This window comes from Scyliorhinus torazame, chromosome 9 (genome assembly GCF_047496885.1).
Source record: "Scyliorhinus torazame isolate Kashiwa2021f chromosome 9, sScyTor2.1, whole genome shotgun sequence".
Lineage (NCBI taxonomy): Eukaryota > Metazoa > Chordata > Chondrichthyes > Carcharhiniformes > Scyliorhinidae > Scyliorhinus > Scyliorhinus torazame.
This window is the reverse complement of record NC_092715.1, coordinates 78,256,000-78,276,521: the sequence shown is the minus strand read 5'-3', so window position 1 is coordinate 78,276,521 and position 20,522 is coordinate 78,256,000. Positions and strand designations below refer to the sequence as shown.

The 20,522-nt window shown below is 48.3% G+C and overlaps 1 protein-coding gene across 4 annotated transcripts in view; it reads left to right on the top strand.

Moving 5' to 3' along the window:
- atg10 (ATG10 autophagy related 10 homolog (S. cerevisiae)) overlaps window positions 1–20,522 on the top strand; it is a 465,548-nt gene that overhangs the window by 351,300 nt on the left and 93,726 nt on the right. For all 4 annotated transcript variants that reach the window (XM_072516195.1, XM_072516193.1, XM_072516194.1 and 1 more), the window contains exon 6: window positions 10,692–10,789. In XM_072516195.1, the coding sequence (XP_072372296.1) occupies window positions 10,692–10,789 (98 nt within the window). The remainder of the gene's footprint in view (window positions 1–10,691; window positions 10,790–20,522) is intronic.

The following is a 20,522-nucleotide window of genomic DNA, read 5'->3' as shown; positions in this document are numbered from 1 at the left end:
TGCGGCTGCTGGGAGGACCCGGGCTCTTACAACCCGGGCTCCTCCGCCTTACTGGGTGGAGCCAGCAGGCAGCTGATCCAATCGGGATCCAGTGTCTAGCCACCAATAGCCTCTCGGCATCCCAGGGTACCTTAATAATACCACCACATTCTGGATTTCAGAATTTTCTGGATTATGGGTAACGTTATAATGCCTCCATTTCAGGTTTGTAAATCCAAATGCATTCATCGTATACATTTGAAGGTACCTCCAGTTATCTCAAGTTCTTAACTGATCCCTACCCCCTACACCTGTGCTTCTCAAACATTTACAGTGTGACCCCATTTTAACACACCCCATTTTAATCAGCCCCGCTTTTGGCCAAGTTGACAGTGCCTGGGAAGCAGAGTCTCCAGCTTGGGGAAGGAGCCTTTACAGCAGGAAGAAAAAGGAACATAATCACAGCAAAGCTTGAATATGGGCAGCATGGTAGCACAGTGGGTAGCACTGTTGCTTCACAGCTCCAGGATCCCAGGTTCGATTCCCGGCTTGGGTCACGGTCTGTGCGGAGTTGCACGCTCTCCCCATGTCTCTGTGGTTTCCTCCAGGTGCTCCGGTTTCCTCCTACATTATTATTATTATTACTACAAGTCCCAAAAGACGTGCTGTTAGGTAATTTAGACGTTCTGAATTCTCCCTCTGTGTACCCGAACAGGCGCCGGAATGTGGCGACCAGGGGCTTTTCATTGCAGTATTAATGTAAGCCTACTTGTGACAATAAAGATTATCATAGAATCATAGAATTTACATCCAGTTTGCACCGGCCCTTGGAAAGAGTATCCTACCTAAGCCTCCACCCTATCCACAAACCTCCACCCTATCCCCGTAACCCCACCTAACCTTTTTTCTGGACAATAAGGCCAATTGTTGCATAGTCAGTCACCTAACCTGCACATCTTTGGACTGTGGGAGGAAACCGGAGCACTGGTATCCCCTCCAACTTCCCACTGACCATCACATACCAGCCCCCCAGGTCGGCTACAATGTTACCCACCACGGAAGCCGCTTTCTTATTGACCAGCATTGCCACCCCCTCATCGTCATGTCTAACCCCAAGTGGAGCACTTCCCCCACCCATCTCTTCCTCAGCCTCACCTGACCTCCCAACTTCAGTTGTGTCTCCTGCAAGAACACAACGTCTGCCTTCAAATTCCTCAAGTGTGCAAAAACACGTGACCGCTTCAAAGGCCTAGTCAACCCTCGCACGTTCCAAGTAACCAGTCCCCTCTCTGCCTCCTCCCCTGCTGATCAGTCATAACTCTTTAACCAGCTCCCCCCGGTCCGCGTTTCGCACTTTTCCAGGCCAGCCCCAAGATATCCGCCACCATCCCTCCCTAACCGACTGTGCCACACCAACCACGCCCATGTCAGCAACCTTTACCCACCCCCCCCAAACCCAAACAAAGAACCAATCCATGCCACCCTTCCCCACACCCTTCTCCTGACAAACCCCCACTTCATTCATATTAACTAGCCAAATCAACTAGCATGGTGGCCCCCACCCGGGGACTACCCATCATCCCCCCAGTACGCCCCTCCCCCCATCCCTCCAAACAATCAACATACAAAGAAAAGCAAAAGGCTCACTCACCATCACCACTCCTCCTGTCATAACCTGCACCAAACCACCCAACCTATATGCCCCACATTTTACACAGAACTCTCCAAAGTTCAATGTCCTCACACTCCTCCCAGTCCATGGTCCCTCATAAAGTCCATCGCCGCCTCTGACGAATCAAAACAAAACTCTTGCTTGGCTGGATATGGTACTGGAGAAGGGGATGGTACAGGGACCAGGGTGGAAATTAGATGTGGGACTGTTGGGGGACCACGGGTTCTGTGACAAAATTGAAAAAGTAATCGAGGAATATGTAGGTTTTAACTGCAAGGGTGAGGTGTCAAAGGCAGTTGTCTGGGAGGCTTTAAAGGCGGTGGTGAGGGGTGAGGTGATCTCGTTCAAGGCTAGGCTAGACAAAGAGGAGAGGTTGGAATGTCAGAGGGTAATAGATGAGATGCTGGAGGTAGGCAGGAGGTAAGCAGAAGATAGGGACCCAGCGCAGTTGGAAAAGAGGAAGGAACTCCAGGCGAGCTTTGACTGACTATCTACCAGGAAGGCGGTACGCCAATGGAGGCGAGCAAGGGGGGCAGTTTATGAGCATGGAGAGAAGGTACGTTGGCGGGTCAGCTCCGTAGGGAGGCTGCGGCAAGGGAAATTGTCCAGGTGCGGGACAGGGCAGGGAATTTGGCGGTAACTCCAGATCAGATTAACAAGGTCTTTAAGGAATTCTGTGAGAGGTTGTACAGCTCAGAGCCACCTGGGGGAGGCTGGGAGATGCAGGAATTTCTAGATGGACTGGAGTACCCGAGGTTAGGGGAGGGGGATAGGGCTACATTAGAGGGGGCGGTAGTGGAGCAGGAAATAAAAGATGCGATTGGGAGGATGCAGTCGGGAAAGGTGGCAGGGCCGGATGGGTTTCCGGTGGAATATTATAAAAAATTCAAAAATAAGCTGGTACCGCTGATGGTGGGGATGTTTGAGGAGGCGATAGGGAAGGGGGTGTTGCCACAAACTTTGGGGCAGGCATCGATTTCCCTGTTACTTAAGAAAGATAAGGATCCGATGGAGTGTGGGTCGTATTGGCCCATATCACTTCTAAACGCAAAGATATGGGCGAAGGTATTGGCAGGTAGGCTAGAGGAGTGCCTCCCAAAGGTGATAGGTGAAGATCAGATGGGGTTTGTGAGATGGAGGCAGCTCTTTTCGAATATTAGGAGGGTATGGTATGGTACCGGCGGAGGGGAAGGAAACAGTGGTGGTTGTGGCATTGGACGGCGAGAAAGCGCTTGACCGGGTAGAATGGGGGTACTTGATGGCAGTTCTAGAGCGGTTTGGAATTGGACCCAGATTTCTGGACTGGGTAAAGCTACTATATAAGGAGCCGAGGGCCAGTGTCCGCACAAATAACATCAGCTCAGAATACTTTCCTCTCCACCGAGGGACTAGGTAGGGATGTCCTATGTCCCCCCTGCTGTTTGCACTCGCGATTGAGCCATTGACCATTACATTAAGAAGTTTGGGGGTATGGAAAGGGACAGTGCGGAGGGGGAATAGAGCATAGGGGTGTCCTTCTCTGCCGTTGACTTATTATTATACGTGTCGGAACCAAATGTGTCAATAGGGGGAATACTGGAGCTGCTTCGGGTGTTGGGGCTTTCTCAGGGTACAAATTAAATCTAGACAAGAGTGAATATTTTGTGGTGTCTCGGCCAGGGCGGGGGGGAGGGGAGGGGAGGGGGTGGGGGGGGGGGGGGGGGGGTGTTTCCATTCCATAAGGCAGGGACTCACTTTAGATACCTGGGGGTGCAGGTTGCTCGGAATTGGGGGGCACTCCGTAGGTACAACATTTCTACTTTGTTGGGGAGAGTGAAAGCTGATCTGGCAAGGTGGGATGGTCTCCCTCTGACACTTGCGGGTCGGGTACAGGTGATTAAAATGAATGTGCTGCCGCGATTCCTGTTTATTTTTTAATGCCTGCCGATTTTCCTGCCAAAGGCATTTTTTAGAGAGATTGAAGGGATGATTACCTAGTTCGTATGGGGAGGGAAGGTGGCCAGAATTAAAAAGGTGCTACTACAGAGAGGAAGGCAGGCAGGGGGTTTGGATCTTCCGAACCTGATGTATTATTACTGGTCGGCGAATGTGGGGAAGGTACGGAGCTGGGTCAGAGGGGTTGACTTCCAATGGGTCAGAATGGAGGAGAGTTTGGGTAGGGGGTCAGGATTGAAGGCGCTAGCGACAGCGCCTCTCCCGACGGCCCCGGGGAGATACTCAGGGAGTCCGGTAGTAATAGCTTTGTTGAGAATTTGGAGGCAGTTTCGACAGCACTTCAGGTAGGGGGCAGGGTCAAGGGAAATGCCAATTCGGGGGAACCATAGATTTGAGCCAGGGAAGTGGGATGGAAATTTTCAGAGATGGGAGGAGAAAGGAATTCGTACACTAAAAGATTTGTTTCTTGGGGGTCGTTTTGCGGGATTGAAGGAGCTGTGAGTAAAGTATGGGCTGAGCAGGGGGAAATATTTAGATACATGCAGGTTCAAGACTTTGCCAGAAAGGAGATACAGAGCTTCCCAGTAGAGCCGGCTTCCACATTGCTGGAGGAGGTGCTGACGACAGGGGGACTGGAGAAGGGGTAGTATCGGCGGTTTACGGGGCTATTTTGGAGGAGGAGAAGGTGCCGCTAGAAGGGATCAAGGCAAAGTAGGAGGAAGAGTTGGGAGAGGATATGGAGGAAGCGTTCTGGTGTGAGGTGCTCCGGAGGGTGAACGCCTCCACCTCATGTGCGAGATTGGCTCAGACAGATGAAGGTGGTGTATAGAGCGCACCTTTCAAGGACGAGGATGAGCCAACTCTTTGAGGGGGTATAAGATGTATGTGAACTTTACGGGGGGGGGGGGGGGGGGGGGGGGGGGGCGCAAACCACGTTCATATGTTTTGGTCCTGTCCAAAGCTGGAGGATTACTGGAAGGAGGTGTCTAGGATAATCTCTAAAATGGTGCATGTGAAACTGGACCCGGGCCCTCGGGAGGCCATATTCGGGGTGTCGGACCATCCGGGGTTGGAAACGGGCGCGGAGGCAGATGTTGTAGCCTTCGCCTCGTTGATTGCCCGAAGGTGGATCCTGTTAGGGTGGAGACCAACCTCTCTGCCCTGGCATGGCGGGGGGAACTGCTGGAATTCTTGACGGTTGAAATTTGAACTGAGGGGAAGGATGGAGGGATTCTACACTTCATGGGCATTATTCATTATGCACTTTTGAGAATTGGATCACATCGAACATTAGGGGCTTGGGGGGCGAGGGACTGTCTGTGTTAATGATGACTATGGGTGATTCCTGATTCCTCTTTGTCATTTGTTTATGTTAACATGCGGACTAATGTTTGGGGGTTTGGTGGGAGGATGGGATCGTTGTCATTGATATGGGGATTGACATTACATTCGTTACTGATTATTGTTTATTGTTGGGTGGAAATTTGGGAGAAAATGTGAAAAAGGAGGAGAATAAAAACATTTTTTTTTTTTTTTAAAAACCTCTTGCTTCTGGTGCGTAACTCACAAGCGGGCGGGCACAAAACCCCGAACTTCACCCCCTTCTTGTGGAGGGCGGCCTTAATCCGGTTATACCGACCATCCGCTTGGCCAACTCTGCTCCCAGGTCCTGGTAAATCCGCAGCTCACTGTCCTCCCAGATACACTTCTTGGTTTGTTTCATCCACCACAGGATCTCCTCCTTATCCAGGAACCGATGCCATCATCACCACCATCACCCTTGGCGGCTTCCCCATCTGCGTCCTCCTCCTCAGCACTCGGTCCTCCTCGAGGGGCCGGTCAAAGCCCCCTCCCTCATCAGCTTCCGCATGTTCACCACATACTTGCCGGCCTTCGCGTCTTCAATGCGTTCATTCAGACATCCCCACGATCTGCGGGCTTTGTCTCCTGGAGCAGTTCTCAATATCATCAAGCTTTCCCCTCGGCCTTTTCTGGCTGCTCATCACCATCCCCATCTCCCCCTCCAGCGAGGTCAACCGATCCTCACACTCCCCCACAAACTCCTCCGTCTTTTGGATTGGCAGGCCCTGAGCCTCCTGCCTCTGTTCCACCCGCTCGATCGCTGCCCCAAACGGCTCCACCACCTTAGCCAAGTTCTCTGAGGTCTCCCTCGTCTGCTGCTGAAACTTGCCATTGAGGAATTCCACTAGCAGCTCCGTAGACCACTGGGTGGACAGCACTGCCCCCTGCTCTCTGCCATCTTCTCCTGTGACACACCATAAAAGCTTTCTTGCTCATGTTGCTGTCTCTTCCTCGTTGCACTTCTCATCCGATGAGCCATAAACCAGTCCCACCAGAAGAGTATCCCTTCCCCTCAGCACTCATGCAACTTTGGCCATCAAACACCACAGAATTTGGGTGAGCAAGGACGGAGGAATTCTATCTCAGGTTCGGGTGGGAGCCACCAAATGTGTGACCACTCACTCCATGGCCACCACCGGAAGTGACAAAGGAATGTCCTCATCACCAAAGTGATGATCATTGCAGACGACTGCTGGACAGAACACTTTTTCATCCACTCCTCTATGTCCTTCAAACTCCACCAGAAGCAGCGGAAGAAGAAGCGACAGTTCAGAAAAAATATCAAAGTCGAACTGCTTCAAGAAATAAGCATGCTAGCGAACTTCCAACAATGTCTTCACCAAAATACCCAAAACATTCATTCTAATGAAGTGGAGGAAAACTGGAAAGAGCTGAGGAGAGCCATCACCTCGAGCTGGGAAGAAAGCATCGGCTACAAGATGAGGAAACACCAAGATTGTTTTGACGAGAATGGCCACACCATCCGTAACCTCATTGACAAGAGCTTAAAGGCTCTCTGCATCTGGCAAAACAACATTACCAGCAAGGCAAAGAGGAGAACTCATCACACGGCAAAGGTGGAAGTACAAGAAGAACTAGGGAAATGAAGAACCAGTGGTGAACTGAGAAAACTAAGAGTTGCAACTCCTCGCTGACAAGCACGCCACCTGGGGCTTCCTCAGTGCCACCAAGGCAATATATGGACTCAACACCCTAGCCTCAAATCGGTGCAAATTAAAGACAGAATGGCACAGTGGTCAGCACTGCTGCCTCACTGCACCAGGGACCCTGGTTCAATTCTAGCCTTGGTGACTGTCTGTGTGGAGTTTGCACATTCTCCCCATGTCTGTGTGGGTTTCCTCCAGGTGTGCCTGTTTCCTCCCAAGGATTGGCCATGATAGCTTTGCCCCTTAGTGTCCAGGGATGTGCAGGTTAACTGGGTTTATGGGGATAGGGCAGAGGAGTTGCCCGAGATAGGGTGCTCTTTCAGAGGGTCAGGGCAGATCCAATGGGCGGAGTGACCTCCTTCTGCACTGGAGGAATTCCATGGTTCTAACCCACTTGAGAGACGGAGTAAACATCAACCTTCAATGGAGATAACACATCAAAGAACTAAAACCATGATAAAATCTTAGATGAGGACATGTTTGTGGAAATCCTCCAATTCCCCATCAAAGAGAATCTTGGACCCTCAGCAAGCGTGGTGAAGTTGAAGTTGCCATTAAACATATGAACAATGGAAAAGCTTCTGGAGTAGATGGTATTCCGGTGGAGATTTTCAAACTTGGAGGAGAAGTGATCACCTGTCTTCTCCATCAGTATCCTGATAATCTGGGACAGAGAAGAAATCCCTGCCGACCTGAGAGGTGCCATCGTTGTCACCATCTTCAAGAAAGGAGACAAAGCATACTGTGAGAACTACCGAGGCGTCTCCCTAATTTCTGTCTTCGGGAAGGTCATGATCCAAATCCTCGCTAGCCATCTTCTCCCAGTCTCTTGAAGAAATCCTTCTGGAAAGTCAGTGTGGTTTCTGCCCAAACCGTGGAACAATGGATATGATTTTCACTGCCTATCGATTTCAAGGAAAATGCCAGGAGCAGCATCAACCACTCTACTTGGCCCTTGGTCTTCATCAATCTGACCATGACTTTTGACTCAGTCAATCGGGAAGACCGTGTCAAAGGCCAGCTGTCCAGAGACATTCATCAACATCCTCCGACTCCTCCATGGCAAGATGTCGGCAATAGTCCTCACCAACAGAAATCAGAGAGAAACCTTCAAGGTGAAGACTGGAGTCAAGCAGGGATGTGTCATCACCCCCACCTTTTTCTCCATTTTCATTGCCACCATCCTTCACCTTGTTAAGAACAAACTTCCCAGTGGAATGGACATTGTCCAGAGGATGGACGGAAATCTTTTCAGTCTGAACCTTTTGAAATCTGATGACATTGCCATCTCCGCGCTGTCAGAAGAGAATCTTTAAACCAAGCTTGACACCTTCGTGGAATTATACAGATAAATCCGTCTCTCCCTCAACAAGACTGAAGTCCTGGCAGCACGGTGGCGCAGTGGGTTAGCCCTGCTGCCTCACGGCGCCGAGGTCCCAGGTTCGATCCCTGCTCTGGGTCACTGTCCGTGTGGAATTTGCACGTTCTCTCCGTGTTTGCGTGGGTTTCGCCCCCATAACCCAAAGATGTGCAGGCTAGGTGGATTGGCCATGCTAAATTGCCCCTTAATTGGAAAAAATTAATTGGGTACTCTAAATTTATTTTTTTTAAATAAGATTGAAGTCTGTTAGCAACCCGTCACAAGGCAAGATCCGGCCTCTCTCTCCATCAAGATCAATGGCGAAACCATCTCATTTAAGGATGACATTGATGCAGTGATCCAATATCATATCCAATCCCTGAGTTCTGTCTTCAGGCGCCTATTGACAAGAGTCTTCCATGACCGTGACGTGACACCCGTCATCTCAACTCTTCTATATGGATCAGAAACTTGGACTATGTACAGGCGCTACCTCCAGGCCTTGGAGAGGTATCATCAACGCTGTCTGAGATAGATTCTCCGCAGCAGCTTGGAGGATATGCGTACTAACATCAGTATGCTTGAAGGAACCAGGAGAACCAGCATCAAAGCAATGATCATCCAAAACCAACTCCGCTGGGCAGGCCATGTGCATAGGATGCTGGAGTCCCAGCTGCCAAAGCAAACCTGCTTTGCCCAGCACAAGGAAGGATCCTGAAGAAAAGGAGTACATAGGAAGCACTTCAAAGACACCCTGAAGGTTTACCTCAGGAATGCAACATTGAAGTCAATGCCTGGGAGACTGTTGCTCAGAAGACAAATTACTTGGAGGAACCTCTGGATTGAAGGGACCCAATTTTCAGAGCACATCCACTGGCAAGAGGAGGCCTAGAAAGGCGCCTGAAAAAGGACCATTCCCACATCCCGAAAACACCGCCAAGTGTGCAGCTGATGATGCGGCTCTGAGGTCGGGCTCACCAGCCATGCACGGACCCACAGAACCCATGACCAGCATCATAGAATCATAGAATTTACCGGCGGAAGGAGGCAATTCGGCCCATCGAGTCTGCACTGGCCTTGGAAAGAGCACCCTACTGAAACCCATGCCTCCACCCTATCCCAGTAACCCCGCCTAACCTTTTTGGACACTAAGGGGCAGTTTAGCATGGCCAATCCATCTAACCTGCACATCTTTGGACTGTGGGAAGAAACCGGAGCACCCGGAGGAAACCCACGCAGACACGGGGAGAACGTGCAGACTCCGCACAGACAGTGAACCAGACTGAAAATCGAACCTGGGGCCCTAGAGCGGCGAAGCAACTGTGCTACCGTGCCGCCCAACATGGAATTTCTTAGGTGGACAGTCATACTCATTAGCGAGTGATCGCCGAAGGTTCGCACATGAGAATCCATTTGACCCCTCGGAGTTTATGCATTTTCTTCAAATGGAATGGAAGGATATGCTGATAGGGTGAGTTGAGTTAAGGTAAGAGGAGACTTGTGTGAAGCATAGACACCAGCATGTACATGGTGGGCTAAATGGCCCAGACCACTGCTGTAAATTCCAATTAATTTGATGCATAAATGGTGTCCTAACCTTATGACCTTTCCAGTTCAATTATTTTCTCTCAAGTGTCCAATCTGTAGATCATAAGCTTACGTGCACTTGGGAAGATTTTGGTGTGACCACCTTGTTGTCTACTGTCTAAATTGGTACTTGTACCTGTTCTATTCTCTCCAAACTTTGTATCGTCTCCATTGTTTTTCTGTCCAGACATCTGCTGTCTGCCCTGCAGCTATGTTTCCAACGATTTCAATTGCCTGTTCAAGCCCTTTCAATCAGGTTCATCTTTTCTCATCCAGCGCTTCCTATGGTTCATTGATCGCAGTGGCTCATCAAGGAGGATCATATATGTCTGTCATGCAGTTTCTGTGGCTGTTACTCACTATTGGGAGTGTGGAATTCGTTCTTAGAGTGCATCATAAGGAAGAAGCTAAAATGGCTTGCCTCTGTCATCTAAATGCTGAGATTAAATTATTATTTAAAATCACTGAAGGAGGTTTTTATAGAATTTACAGTGCAGAAGGAGGCCATTTGGACCATCGAGTCTGCACCGGCTCTTGGAAAGAACACCCTACCCAAGATCAACACCTATCTCCGTAACCCAGTAACCCCAGCTAATCGTTTTTTTGGATACTAACGGCAATTTAGCATGGCCAATCCACCTAACCTGCACACCTTTGGACTGTGGGAAGAAACCGGAGCACCCAGAGGAAACCCACGCAGACGCGGGGAGAATGTGCAGACTCCGCACAGACAGTGACCCAAGCCGGGAATCGAACTAGGGACTCTGGAGCTGTGAAGCAACTGTGCTATCCACAATGCTACCGTGCTGCCCTTTGAGCAGGGTCTGCTTTTCTATCCATGGCAACTGGTTTCTCTTTTATGGTTCTGATAATAGGTCAAAACCCGAAACATTCATCCTGCTTTTATATTCACAGATGCTGCCTGACGTGCTGAATATTTTCAGCATTTTCTGTTTTTAGTTCAGCTTTTCAGCATCTGTAAGTTATGGATGTCTGCTATTTTTGTTGCATGTAAAGGTATTGAAAAGGATCTGACAGAAAAAAACCATTTTGTGTAGTATTAACTGAAATGTTCTAATTCACTCTTCAGTGTAAATGACGGAACTCTTTTATTTTTTTGAAACCCTAGATGGCAAACCACTTGGTTTAAAAGAAATTTGGGAAAAAGTTCATGATTGTTACAAAGAACGCCTCTTTCAAGGACCTTGGGATACCATTACACAACAGGTAATTGGTTATACATTTAATGAAGCCGCGAAATGTTGAAATTATCTGACCAGTTCTATACATCAAGAAGTGTATTTAAGCAAAATGGATTATTGCTCATTTCAAATTTGTCAACAACCATTGCCTAGTTTAAGATTGTGATCTTACTGATGTAGATTCTTAGCATGGTATCACATCTGCGCTTTAGTGAAGATCTTCCAATTTGTTTGAATATTTAGAATGAAAGCATGGTAGCACAGTGGTTAGTACAGTTGCTTCACAGCTCCAGGGTCTCAGGTTTGATTCCCGGCTTGGGTCACTGTCTGCGTGGAGTCTGCACGCCCACCTCATGTCTGCGTGGGTTTCCTCCGGGTGCTCCGGTTTCCTCCCACAGTCCAAGGATGTGCAGGTTAAGTGGATTGGCCATCGTAAATTGCCCTTAGTGTCCAAAAAGTTTGGGTGGGGTTACTGGGTTCCGGGGATAGGTTGGAAGTATGGGCTTAAACGAGGTGTTCATTCAAACTCCTCCCTGGATATATCGGATCAGCTGTCGTCAGCAACACAGTGCTGACGAGAGTCCGTGACCAAGCTGTTCCACCTGTTGCACGTAGATCTACAGAACAACTTTACGGATTGGGCTGGCTATTCCTCCAGCTGCGCAGGTCAGTACATCATTAACGTTCTATACCAAGGATCTTTCCGGGTGACTGCAAGAAACATCAGCAAGATAAACCCATTGACAGCTCAGAGCTACATAGAATAACTTCCTGACACTATGCTTGCCAGGGGAAACATCTTTATCACATTTCCAGTGAAAATGAGACACCAAGTTGAAGGGACACAGATTATTACTGTCTGGCTGACTTCCCAAAAGTGCATGTTGTTCCAGATGGAATCCATGTGGAGATCAGGAGTCTGCATGTGACGCTGAATGCGTGCATCATCAGGAGGTGCACAATTCTGTAGATGATTCCACTGCATACAAAATTCATCCAGTGCAATAATGCTCATTATCTAGGGAGCCACTCAATGTTTTTTTGCTGCTGCAATTCCAGCCATACTTGAATTGATCTTGAAAAGGAACAGGGTTGTTTTAATTCATGTTGCATGTATGATATTTTTGTTTTCCACTTGAAAATGCTCAAAAATTGACGGCTGTTCTAATTTTTGGGGAGACCTACCTGAGAGACTGGTGGCTAGAGATCGCACCTTGAAACAGGTCTGGACCCCTTGAATAAATAGAAATAGAATCAATTGATGTCATGACCTTTTGTTCATTTATAGACTCTCTGTTTGTGACAACGTCTGCCTGCCTAACATGTGCTATACAGTTTGGAAGTTGTCTAATAATAATAATCTTTATTAGTGTCACAAGTAGGCTTATGCTAACACTGCAATGAAGTTACTGTGAAAATCCCCTAGTCGCCACGCTCCGGTGCCTATTTGGATACACTGAGGGAGAATTCAGAATCTCCAATTCACCTAACAAGCACGTCTTTCGGGACTTGTGGAAGGAAACCGGGGCACCCGGCGGAAACCCACGCAGACATGGAGAAGACGTGCAGACTCCACATGGACAGTGGCCCAAGCCGGGAATCGAACCTGGGACCCTGGCGTGTGAAGTGACAGTGCTAGCTACTGTGCTGCCCATAAAATCCACAAGGACAGTGTCCTGGGGTTGGGATTGAACCCAGGTCCTTGGCGCCATGAGGCAGCAGTGCTAACCACTTTGCCACAGACTAGAGTAATAGTTAAAATATTTCTCAGCTCCTGCCAGTTAACATTGGAGGGAGTGTATGGATGCAATTTCTGAGAATTGCTTATAGGTTTTCCAAATTAATGGGTCTGAGTTTCGCTGAGTAGCAACCTTTGTTCAGCAATTACTGGATACAGTCCAAAAAACCTGCTAAACATAACTTTCAATATTACTTGTGACTCTGTGATTGGACAGCATATGGCAGGGAAGCCCTTCAATATATTTAAATATGGTTCCCACCCTTTCTTGGCAGGAACCTTATTGCATCACGGCAAGGGGCAAGGAGAATCTGACAACGAGATCTCACCACTGGGATTCTCGTTCCTGTGGTCTCATGGGATTTTCCGCCGGCATCACCATTTTCACCTGCGGGAACGCGGGCTTATGTTTCCCCCTCATCAGTCGGGTTTGCAGTGTGCTTGCTAGAAACGTTATTCACACACACAGCCCTGTTATTTGCAGACCGAATAAGCATGTCCATGCATTGTGCCTTCTTCTGGGTTTTTTTTAAAGATAATTTATTGAAGGCCTATTCAAAGCGTACAGAGAACACAGAAACAGGAACAGTCCGTAATACAAAACAACATTGAAAACACCATGTAGCATATTAACAATGCATATGACACTACAACAACACCATAAAACAGGAACCCCCTAGACATACAAGTACATCGGCAACACTCCCAACAAAATTTTTAAAATATTTTTTTTTGCGTTGTGCCTTTTTCAATTAAAGTAAAGCTAGGATGGCCAGCTCTTCTCTGGCTTATTCCAAAGAATTGGCCTCTGGCAATCAGAGTCAACCTGCCTGCTTTGAATTTAAACATTTGACAGTTGACTGTTCCCTGATGCATTCTCCAGTGCAGCACCTCTCGCAATCCGAGTCCACTTGCTGACCAGTCAGCACTTCCTTCCCATGCAGTATAAATTGTTTTTCTCTTTAAAATAGGTATTCTTGATCTTGGTTTCGGACAATGCTCGGCACAACATCGAGGGCCGAAGGGCCTGGTCTGTGCTGTACTGTTCTATGTTCTAACTGTGTCCTGATGAGTGTCAGCGTAAAAGCTTTGACAGCATGTCTCTTTTTTTCAGCAATGTCCAAGTTCCATGCTACCAAATGACTATTCTTAAAACTAATATATCCTTGAGTTTCATTTTTGCCTGTATTGTCAATGGTCCATAAAGCAGAAACTCTTGGCCTCATACATTTGCTGCTATATTTTGTGCAGGTGCATTGCCTGCACACAATTCTTTCTGATCCTGATGCTAAGTACACCTTTGACAAGCAGCTGTACCACCTGATTTCCACCTCCAGTGAGGTTTTACTTTAAGTGACCCGTGAAGTGCTGGAATCTTGCAATGACTATTAAATCAAATCGGGTCCCACCCTGACTCCTCCAGTTGTTCCACTGCATGTCCTGCCTAGTACTCATTGCCCACCATTCATCCACAGCACACTACCCACCTCCCACATTCTGCTTTCCAAACTGCTTACAGCCCAGGACACATGTTTTACCCAAAGCACATCACAAAAACACGTGAAATAGAAGATGTTATCCAGGCCATGGTAAAAGAGGAGCTATTTCAGGCACTATGAGCATCAATCGGAGTTATTGAATAGGTTCTATGTACTTGAGGCTGATAAGAACGGGATACACAGAAACATACATAGAAAATAGAAGCAGGAGGAGTCTAATTGGCTCTTCAAGCCTGCTCCACCATTCATTATGATTATGGCCGATCATCAATTTCAATACCCTGATCCCCTATTATCACTTGATCCCTTTCGCCCCAAGATCCATATCTAATCCCTGCTTGAAATTACACAATGTTTTGGCCTCACCTACTTTTTGTGGTAGTGAATTCCACAGATTCACCACTCTCTGGGTGAAGAAATTTCTCCTCATCTCAGTCCTAAAAGATTGACCCCTAGTTCTGGACTCCCACACCATTGGAACATTTTTTCTGAATCTACCCTGTCTAATCCTGTTAGAATTTTATAAGTTTCTATGAGAAACTTTGGAGATAATACACTTAGTTCCCTTGTTCAAATCATTAATATATAATGTGAACAGTTGGGATCCGAGCACAGATCCCTGCAGTACCCAACTAGTTACTGCCTGTCAATCAGAAAAAGACCCATTTATTCTAATGTTTGGATTCCTGTCTGCGAATCAGCTTTCTATCCATCTCAAGACACTAATCGTACTCCTATGCGCTTTAACTTGACATAGTAACCTGCTATGTGAGACCTTGTCAAAAGCCTTCTATAAGTCTATATAAACCACGCCCACCGATTCTCCCTGGTCAACTCTACTAGTTACGTAGAGTCATCGATGTTTACAGCATGGAAACAGGCTCATCGGCCCAGCGGGTCCATGCCGCCCAGTTTCTACCACTACACTAGACTCACTTGCCTGCATTTGGCCCATATCCCTCTATACTCACCCTGCTCATGACTAACTGCTTTTAAAAAATCTTCGGAGAAATCTAATAGATCTGTCAAGCATGATTTCCCTTTCCTAAATCCATGCTGACTTTGATTATATCACAGTTTTCCAAATGCTGTGCTATTAAATCCTTGATAATGGATTCTCGCAACTTCCCTACAACCAAAGTTAGGCTCACTGGTCTATAGTTCCCAGTTTTCTCTCTACCTACTTTTTTGAATAGTGGGAATACATTAGCTACCCTCAATCTGTAGGAATCATTCCAGAGTCCAAAGGATTTTGGAAAAAACCCACCAATGGATCTACTATTTCTTGGTCTACTTCCTTAAATACTCTGGGATGAAGATTATCAGGCAGAAAACTATCAGGGTAGATTTATCTGCCTTCAATCCTTAATTTCCCCAAAACCATTTTTCTACTACTACTAATTCTTTTCAGCTCCTCACTAAAACATGTGTTACTCAGAGTAACCAATAATACTGAGGGAAGAGTAGAATTTGCAGAGGCAGTGGTCATAATTTTTCAGTCTTCTTTGGGCTCAGAAGTGGTGCCTGAGTACTGGAGAATTGCAAATTTTTGCACCTTGTTCAAAAGAGGAGCTACAGATAAGCCTGGCAAATATCGGCCAATAGGTTTTACTTGGATGTTGGGATAGCTCCTGGAAACAATTTGGGACAAAATTAATAGTCGCACGGATAAATGCGGGTTAATGGTTTCTGTGATGAGGAGCTTCAGTTATGAAGATTGATCAGAGTTTGGAGTGTTTTCCTTGGAGAAACGAAGGCTGAGAGGAGATTTGATAGAGGTGCTCAAAATCATGAGGGGTCTGGTCAGAGTAGATAAGGAAAAGCTGTTCCCACTCGGGAAAGGATCGAAAACGAAAGGACACAGATTGAAAGTAATTAGTAAAATAGGAAGAAGTTATATGAGGAAAAACATTTTCATACAGGGCTTGTTAGGTTCTGGAATGCACTGCCTAAGAGTGTGATGGAGGCGGGTTCAATTGATAATATTAATAATAATGATAATCTTTATTAAGTAGGCATACATTAACACTGCAATGAAGTTACTATGAAAACCCCCTCGTCGCCACGCTACGGCGCCTGTTCGGGTACACAGAGGGTGAATTCAGAAGGGATTCATGAAGCATTCAACAGGGATTTAGACTGTTGCCTGCAAAGGAAGAATGTGTCGGATTACAGGGAGTAGGTGGAGAAATAGAACTAGGTGAGTTGTTCATTTGGAGACCTGGTGCAAACACGATGGGCCAAATGACAACCTGCGCCGTAACAATTCTGCAAAAATTAATTCTGCACACATGAAAATTGCTCACAGTATGTTACTCGCATGTTGTAATTTCTGCGAAAGATTTGACTGACTTCCTGAAATGAATGCTAACCGTAAAAGTTAAATTTTTGTTTATGTTGTGCTCCCTTGGCCAGGGAAATGTGTGTGGAAATAATTGATGCTTTACATTTATGTGAAATCAATGAAAGGAAGGTGTTTATTATTTAATTTAGAAGCCTATAAATAGACAAAATTTCATTTTACCTGTATCTTCAGAGTATAAAAGCAGACACAAACTAGCAACAAACTAGCTACAATTAAGCTTTGTGTAGTTGTAATTTAAGATCTGTTTTGTAGAAAATAAGCAGCATGTTTTTTCTTTTTAAGTATATTTTCCAGCACAGCAATTTCATAATAAACAAACCATGTGAGGAAATTAATGGCACTTATTCAACATGCATTCTTGATGGACCAACTGATGTTCTTGCTGTTGGCTTTTGTCTCAGTGGGAATCTCCCTGGAGTCGTCATTCATCCATTATGTGCACCAATATTCAGCAGCTTGCCGTAGCTGCTTTTGTTTTAAATACTGTAAATCACTTACAGCACACAGCTGTTTAATAACATTTCTGAAATGTTGTTCGAAATCTCAGTGACCATTTCCTGGTGGCTCATAATGACACCAATTTACTACACCTCGCAAGATCTGCTCATACTGAATGGAGCTATTCTGAAACTGGATGAAAGCTGTTAACTCTTTTAGTCTTGGAGTATGTCTCCAAGAGCACAAGACTAAATTTACTAATTTTATTGGTTAAAGACTATCTGATCTCTCCAATTTCGAAGCCACAGCCAGTGCAGCATAATTTAAGTCAACACACCCTTTATTTTCTAATTTATTTATTTATTCTATTTATTTATTTATTTTTAATTTAGAGTACCCAATTCATTTTTTCCAATTAAGGGGCAATTTAGCATGACCAATTCACTTACCCTGCACATTCTTTGGGTTGTGGAGGCTGATACACCATCAATAATACACAACGAGTTGATAAAGTTATCTGAGGCTTTAATACACTAAACAGCAAGCCTCCAGCATCTGGACCTGAACTGGGGCCGGAGGCGGAGACTTGCCACTTTTACACAGAAGCCCCGAGGGGAGGAGCCACCGGCGGAGCCAACCTGGACAAGCCCAGGCATGTATGATACAGTACAGTCCAGACAATACAATCACATGATTTACCACATTCCCTCCCTGTTTAAAAAAAGTCCGGCGGGGTGAAGTGGTCTTAAAGGTTCAGTTTGTCGGGGGCCTTGACCATCCGCCATGATCGCCTCAGTCCCGGCTGTGGTGTTGGCGCTGGTGTCGAGGCCTGCGCGTCCAGGAGCATGTTGTCATCAGCTTCTTCACCCAGATGTTGAGTCGGCGAAGGAGGGGGCGGTGTATGGGCGGAGGTGGTGGTATTTGTCGCTGGTGGGCCTGCGGGAGTCAGTTCGTGAGGGAGGTGGGCAGGGGTGGTGGAAGATGGTGTAGAGTGGGGGTGGTGGTGATGGTCTCCGGGGAGCCTGCAGGAGCCAAATCCCGAAGGGAGACTGTCCTGCCGCCCGTCCTGGTGTGCCACGTAGGCGTATTGGGGGTTTGCATGGAGCAGCTGGACCTTCTCGACGAGGGGGTCGGTTTTATGGCTCCTCGCATGCTGCCGGAGAAGGACGGGCCCTGGGACTGTCAGCCAGGATGGGAGTGAGACCCCGGAGGTGGACGTCCTGGGGAAGGCAAACAGATGCTCATGAGGGGTCAAGTTAGTAGCTGTACATAGGCGCGACCGGATGGAGTGGAGCGCATCAGACCTCCTGCCAGCGGGAGACTGGGAGATTCTTCAACCATAGGGACAGAAGGACGGCCTTGCAGACCGTCGCATTCTCCCTCTCCACCTGTCCGTTTCCCCAGGGGTTGTAGCTGGTCATCCTGCTGGAGGCGATGCCTTTGCTGAGCAGGAACTGATGCAACTCGTCGCTCATAAAGCAGGAACCCCGATCGCTGTGGATATAGGCGGGGAACCCGAACAGGGTGAAAAGGCTGTGCAGGGCCTTGATGACGGTGGCAGAGGTCATGTCAGAGCAGGGGATGGCGAAGGGGAATCTGGAGTACTCATCAACGATGTTGAGGAAGTACACGTTACGGTCAGTGGAGGGGAGGGGCCCTTTGAAGTCGATGCTGAAGTGCTCAAAGGAGCGGGAGGCCTTTACCAGGTGTGCTCTGTCTGGCCGATAGAAGTGTGGTCTGCACTCCGAGCAGACCTGGCAGTCCCTGGTCACGGACCTGACCTCCTCGATGGAGTATGGCAGGTTGTGAGCCTTGATGAAATGGAAAAAGCGGGTGACCCCTGGGTGACAGAGGTCATTGTGGAGGGCCCAGAGTCGGTCTACTTGTGCGCTGGCACATGTACCGCGGGATAGGGCGTCTGGGGGCTCATTGAGCTTCCCAGAACGATACAAGATATCGTAATTGTAGGTGGAGAGCTCGATCCTCCACCTCAGAATCTTGTTGTTCTTAATCTTGCCCCGCTGTGCTTTATTGAACATGAAGGCAACCGACCGTTGGTCAGTGAGGAGAGTGAATCGCCTGCCGGCCAGGTAATGCCTCCAGTGTCTCACAGCTTCTACGATCGCCTGGCCTCCTTTTCGACAGAGTGGTGTCGAATTTCAGGAGGCATGGAGGGTACAGGAGAAGAAAACCTCGCGCCTGCCCGCCTGGTTGAATGTAGCGGCCAGGGCAAAGTCCGACGCATCGCTTTCCACTTGAAACAGGATGTACTCATCCACAGTGTGCATTGCGGCTTTGGTAATGTCTGCTTTAATGCGGTTGAAGGCCAGTCGGGCCTCAGCCGTCAGGGGAAAAGTGGTAGATTTGATCAGTGGGCGGACCTTGTCCGCATAGTTGGGGACCCACTGGGCATAGTAGGAGAAGAACACCAGGCATCTCTTCAAGGCCTTGGAGCAGTGGGCGAGGGGGAGTTCTAGGAGGGGTCGGGGTCGGGCCCTAGGACTCCGTGTTTCACGACGTAACCAAGGATGGCCAGGCGTGTCGTGCAAAAGACTAAATTCTCTCTATTATAAGTGAGGTTCAGGAGTTTCGCGGTGTGGAGGAAACGCCGGAGGTCCTCATCATGGTCCTGCTGGTCACGGCTGCAGATGGTGACGTTGTCCAGGTACGGGAACGTGGCCCGCAGCCCGTACTGGTCAACCATTCGGTCCATTTCCCTTTGGAAGAGGGGAAGGCCGAAGGGAACCCTGAGGAAGTGATAGAGGCGGCCATCTGCCTCGAAGGCAGTGTATTGGCGGTCCTCCGGGCGGATGGGGAGCTGGTGGTACGCGGACTTCAATTCAACTGCAGAGCAGACTTGATATTGCACAATCTGATTGACCATGTCAGATATGCGGGGGAGGGGGTACGCATCGAGCTGCGTGTACCGGTTGATGGTCTGGCTGTAATCGATGACCATGATGTGGTGCTTCTCCACAGTCTTGACGACCACCACTTGGGCTCTCCAGGGGCTTTTACTAGCCTCTATTATCCCCTCTCGCAGGAGTCGCTGAACTTCCGACCGGATGAAGGCCCTGTCCTGGGCACTGTAGCGTCTGCTTCTGATAGCGACGGGCTTATAGTCCTGGTGAGGTTTGCAAAGAGGGAGGGTGGGGCAACCTTAAGGCTACAGACGAGGCTACAGACGGTGAGGGGGGTGGCAGGGGTCCGTTGAACTTCAAGGTAAAACTCTGGAGGTGGCATTGGAAGTCGAGCCCCAGTAATAGGGCAGCGCAGAGGTGGGGGAGGACGTAGAGCCTAAAGTTGGTGTACTCTATGCCTTGCACAGTGAGGGTCACGACGCAGTACCCCCGAATTTCCACAGCGTCGGATCCGGGAGCCAGGGAGATTTTCTGGGTCCCGGATAGGATGGGGAGGGAGCAACGTCTTACCGTATCCGGGTGTATGAAGCTGTCTGTTCTCACAGGAGTCGAAAAGGCAGTCCGTCTCATGCCCGTTGATCCGGAAGGTCATGGTGGACCTCGCGAGGTGGTGCGGCCGGGACTGGTCCAGTGTGACGGAGGCGAGTGTCGGAAAGACGGTTGGCAGGCCGATCGGCGGTAGCAGCGGCCAGCATACGGTCGGGTGAGCTGGGTTCCCGGGAGGCAGCGGAGGGGTCCCAAGATGGCGGCCCCCATGAGTCGCACGTGGCGGGCGAGGTGCAAGTTGGAGGCCCCCG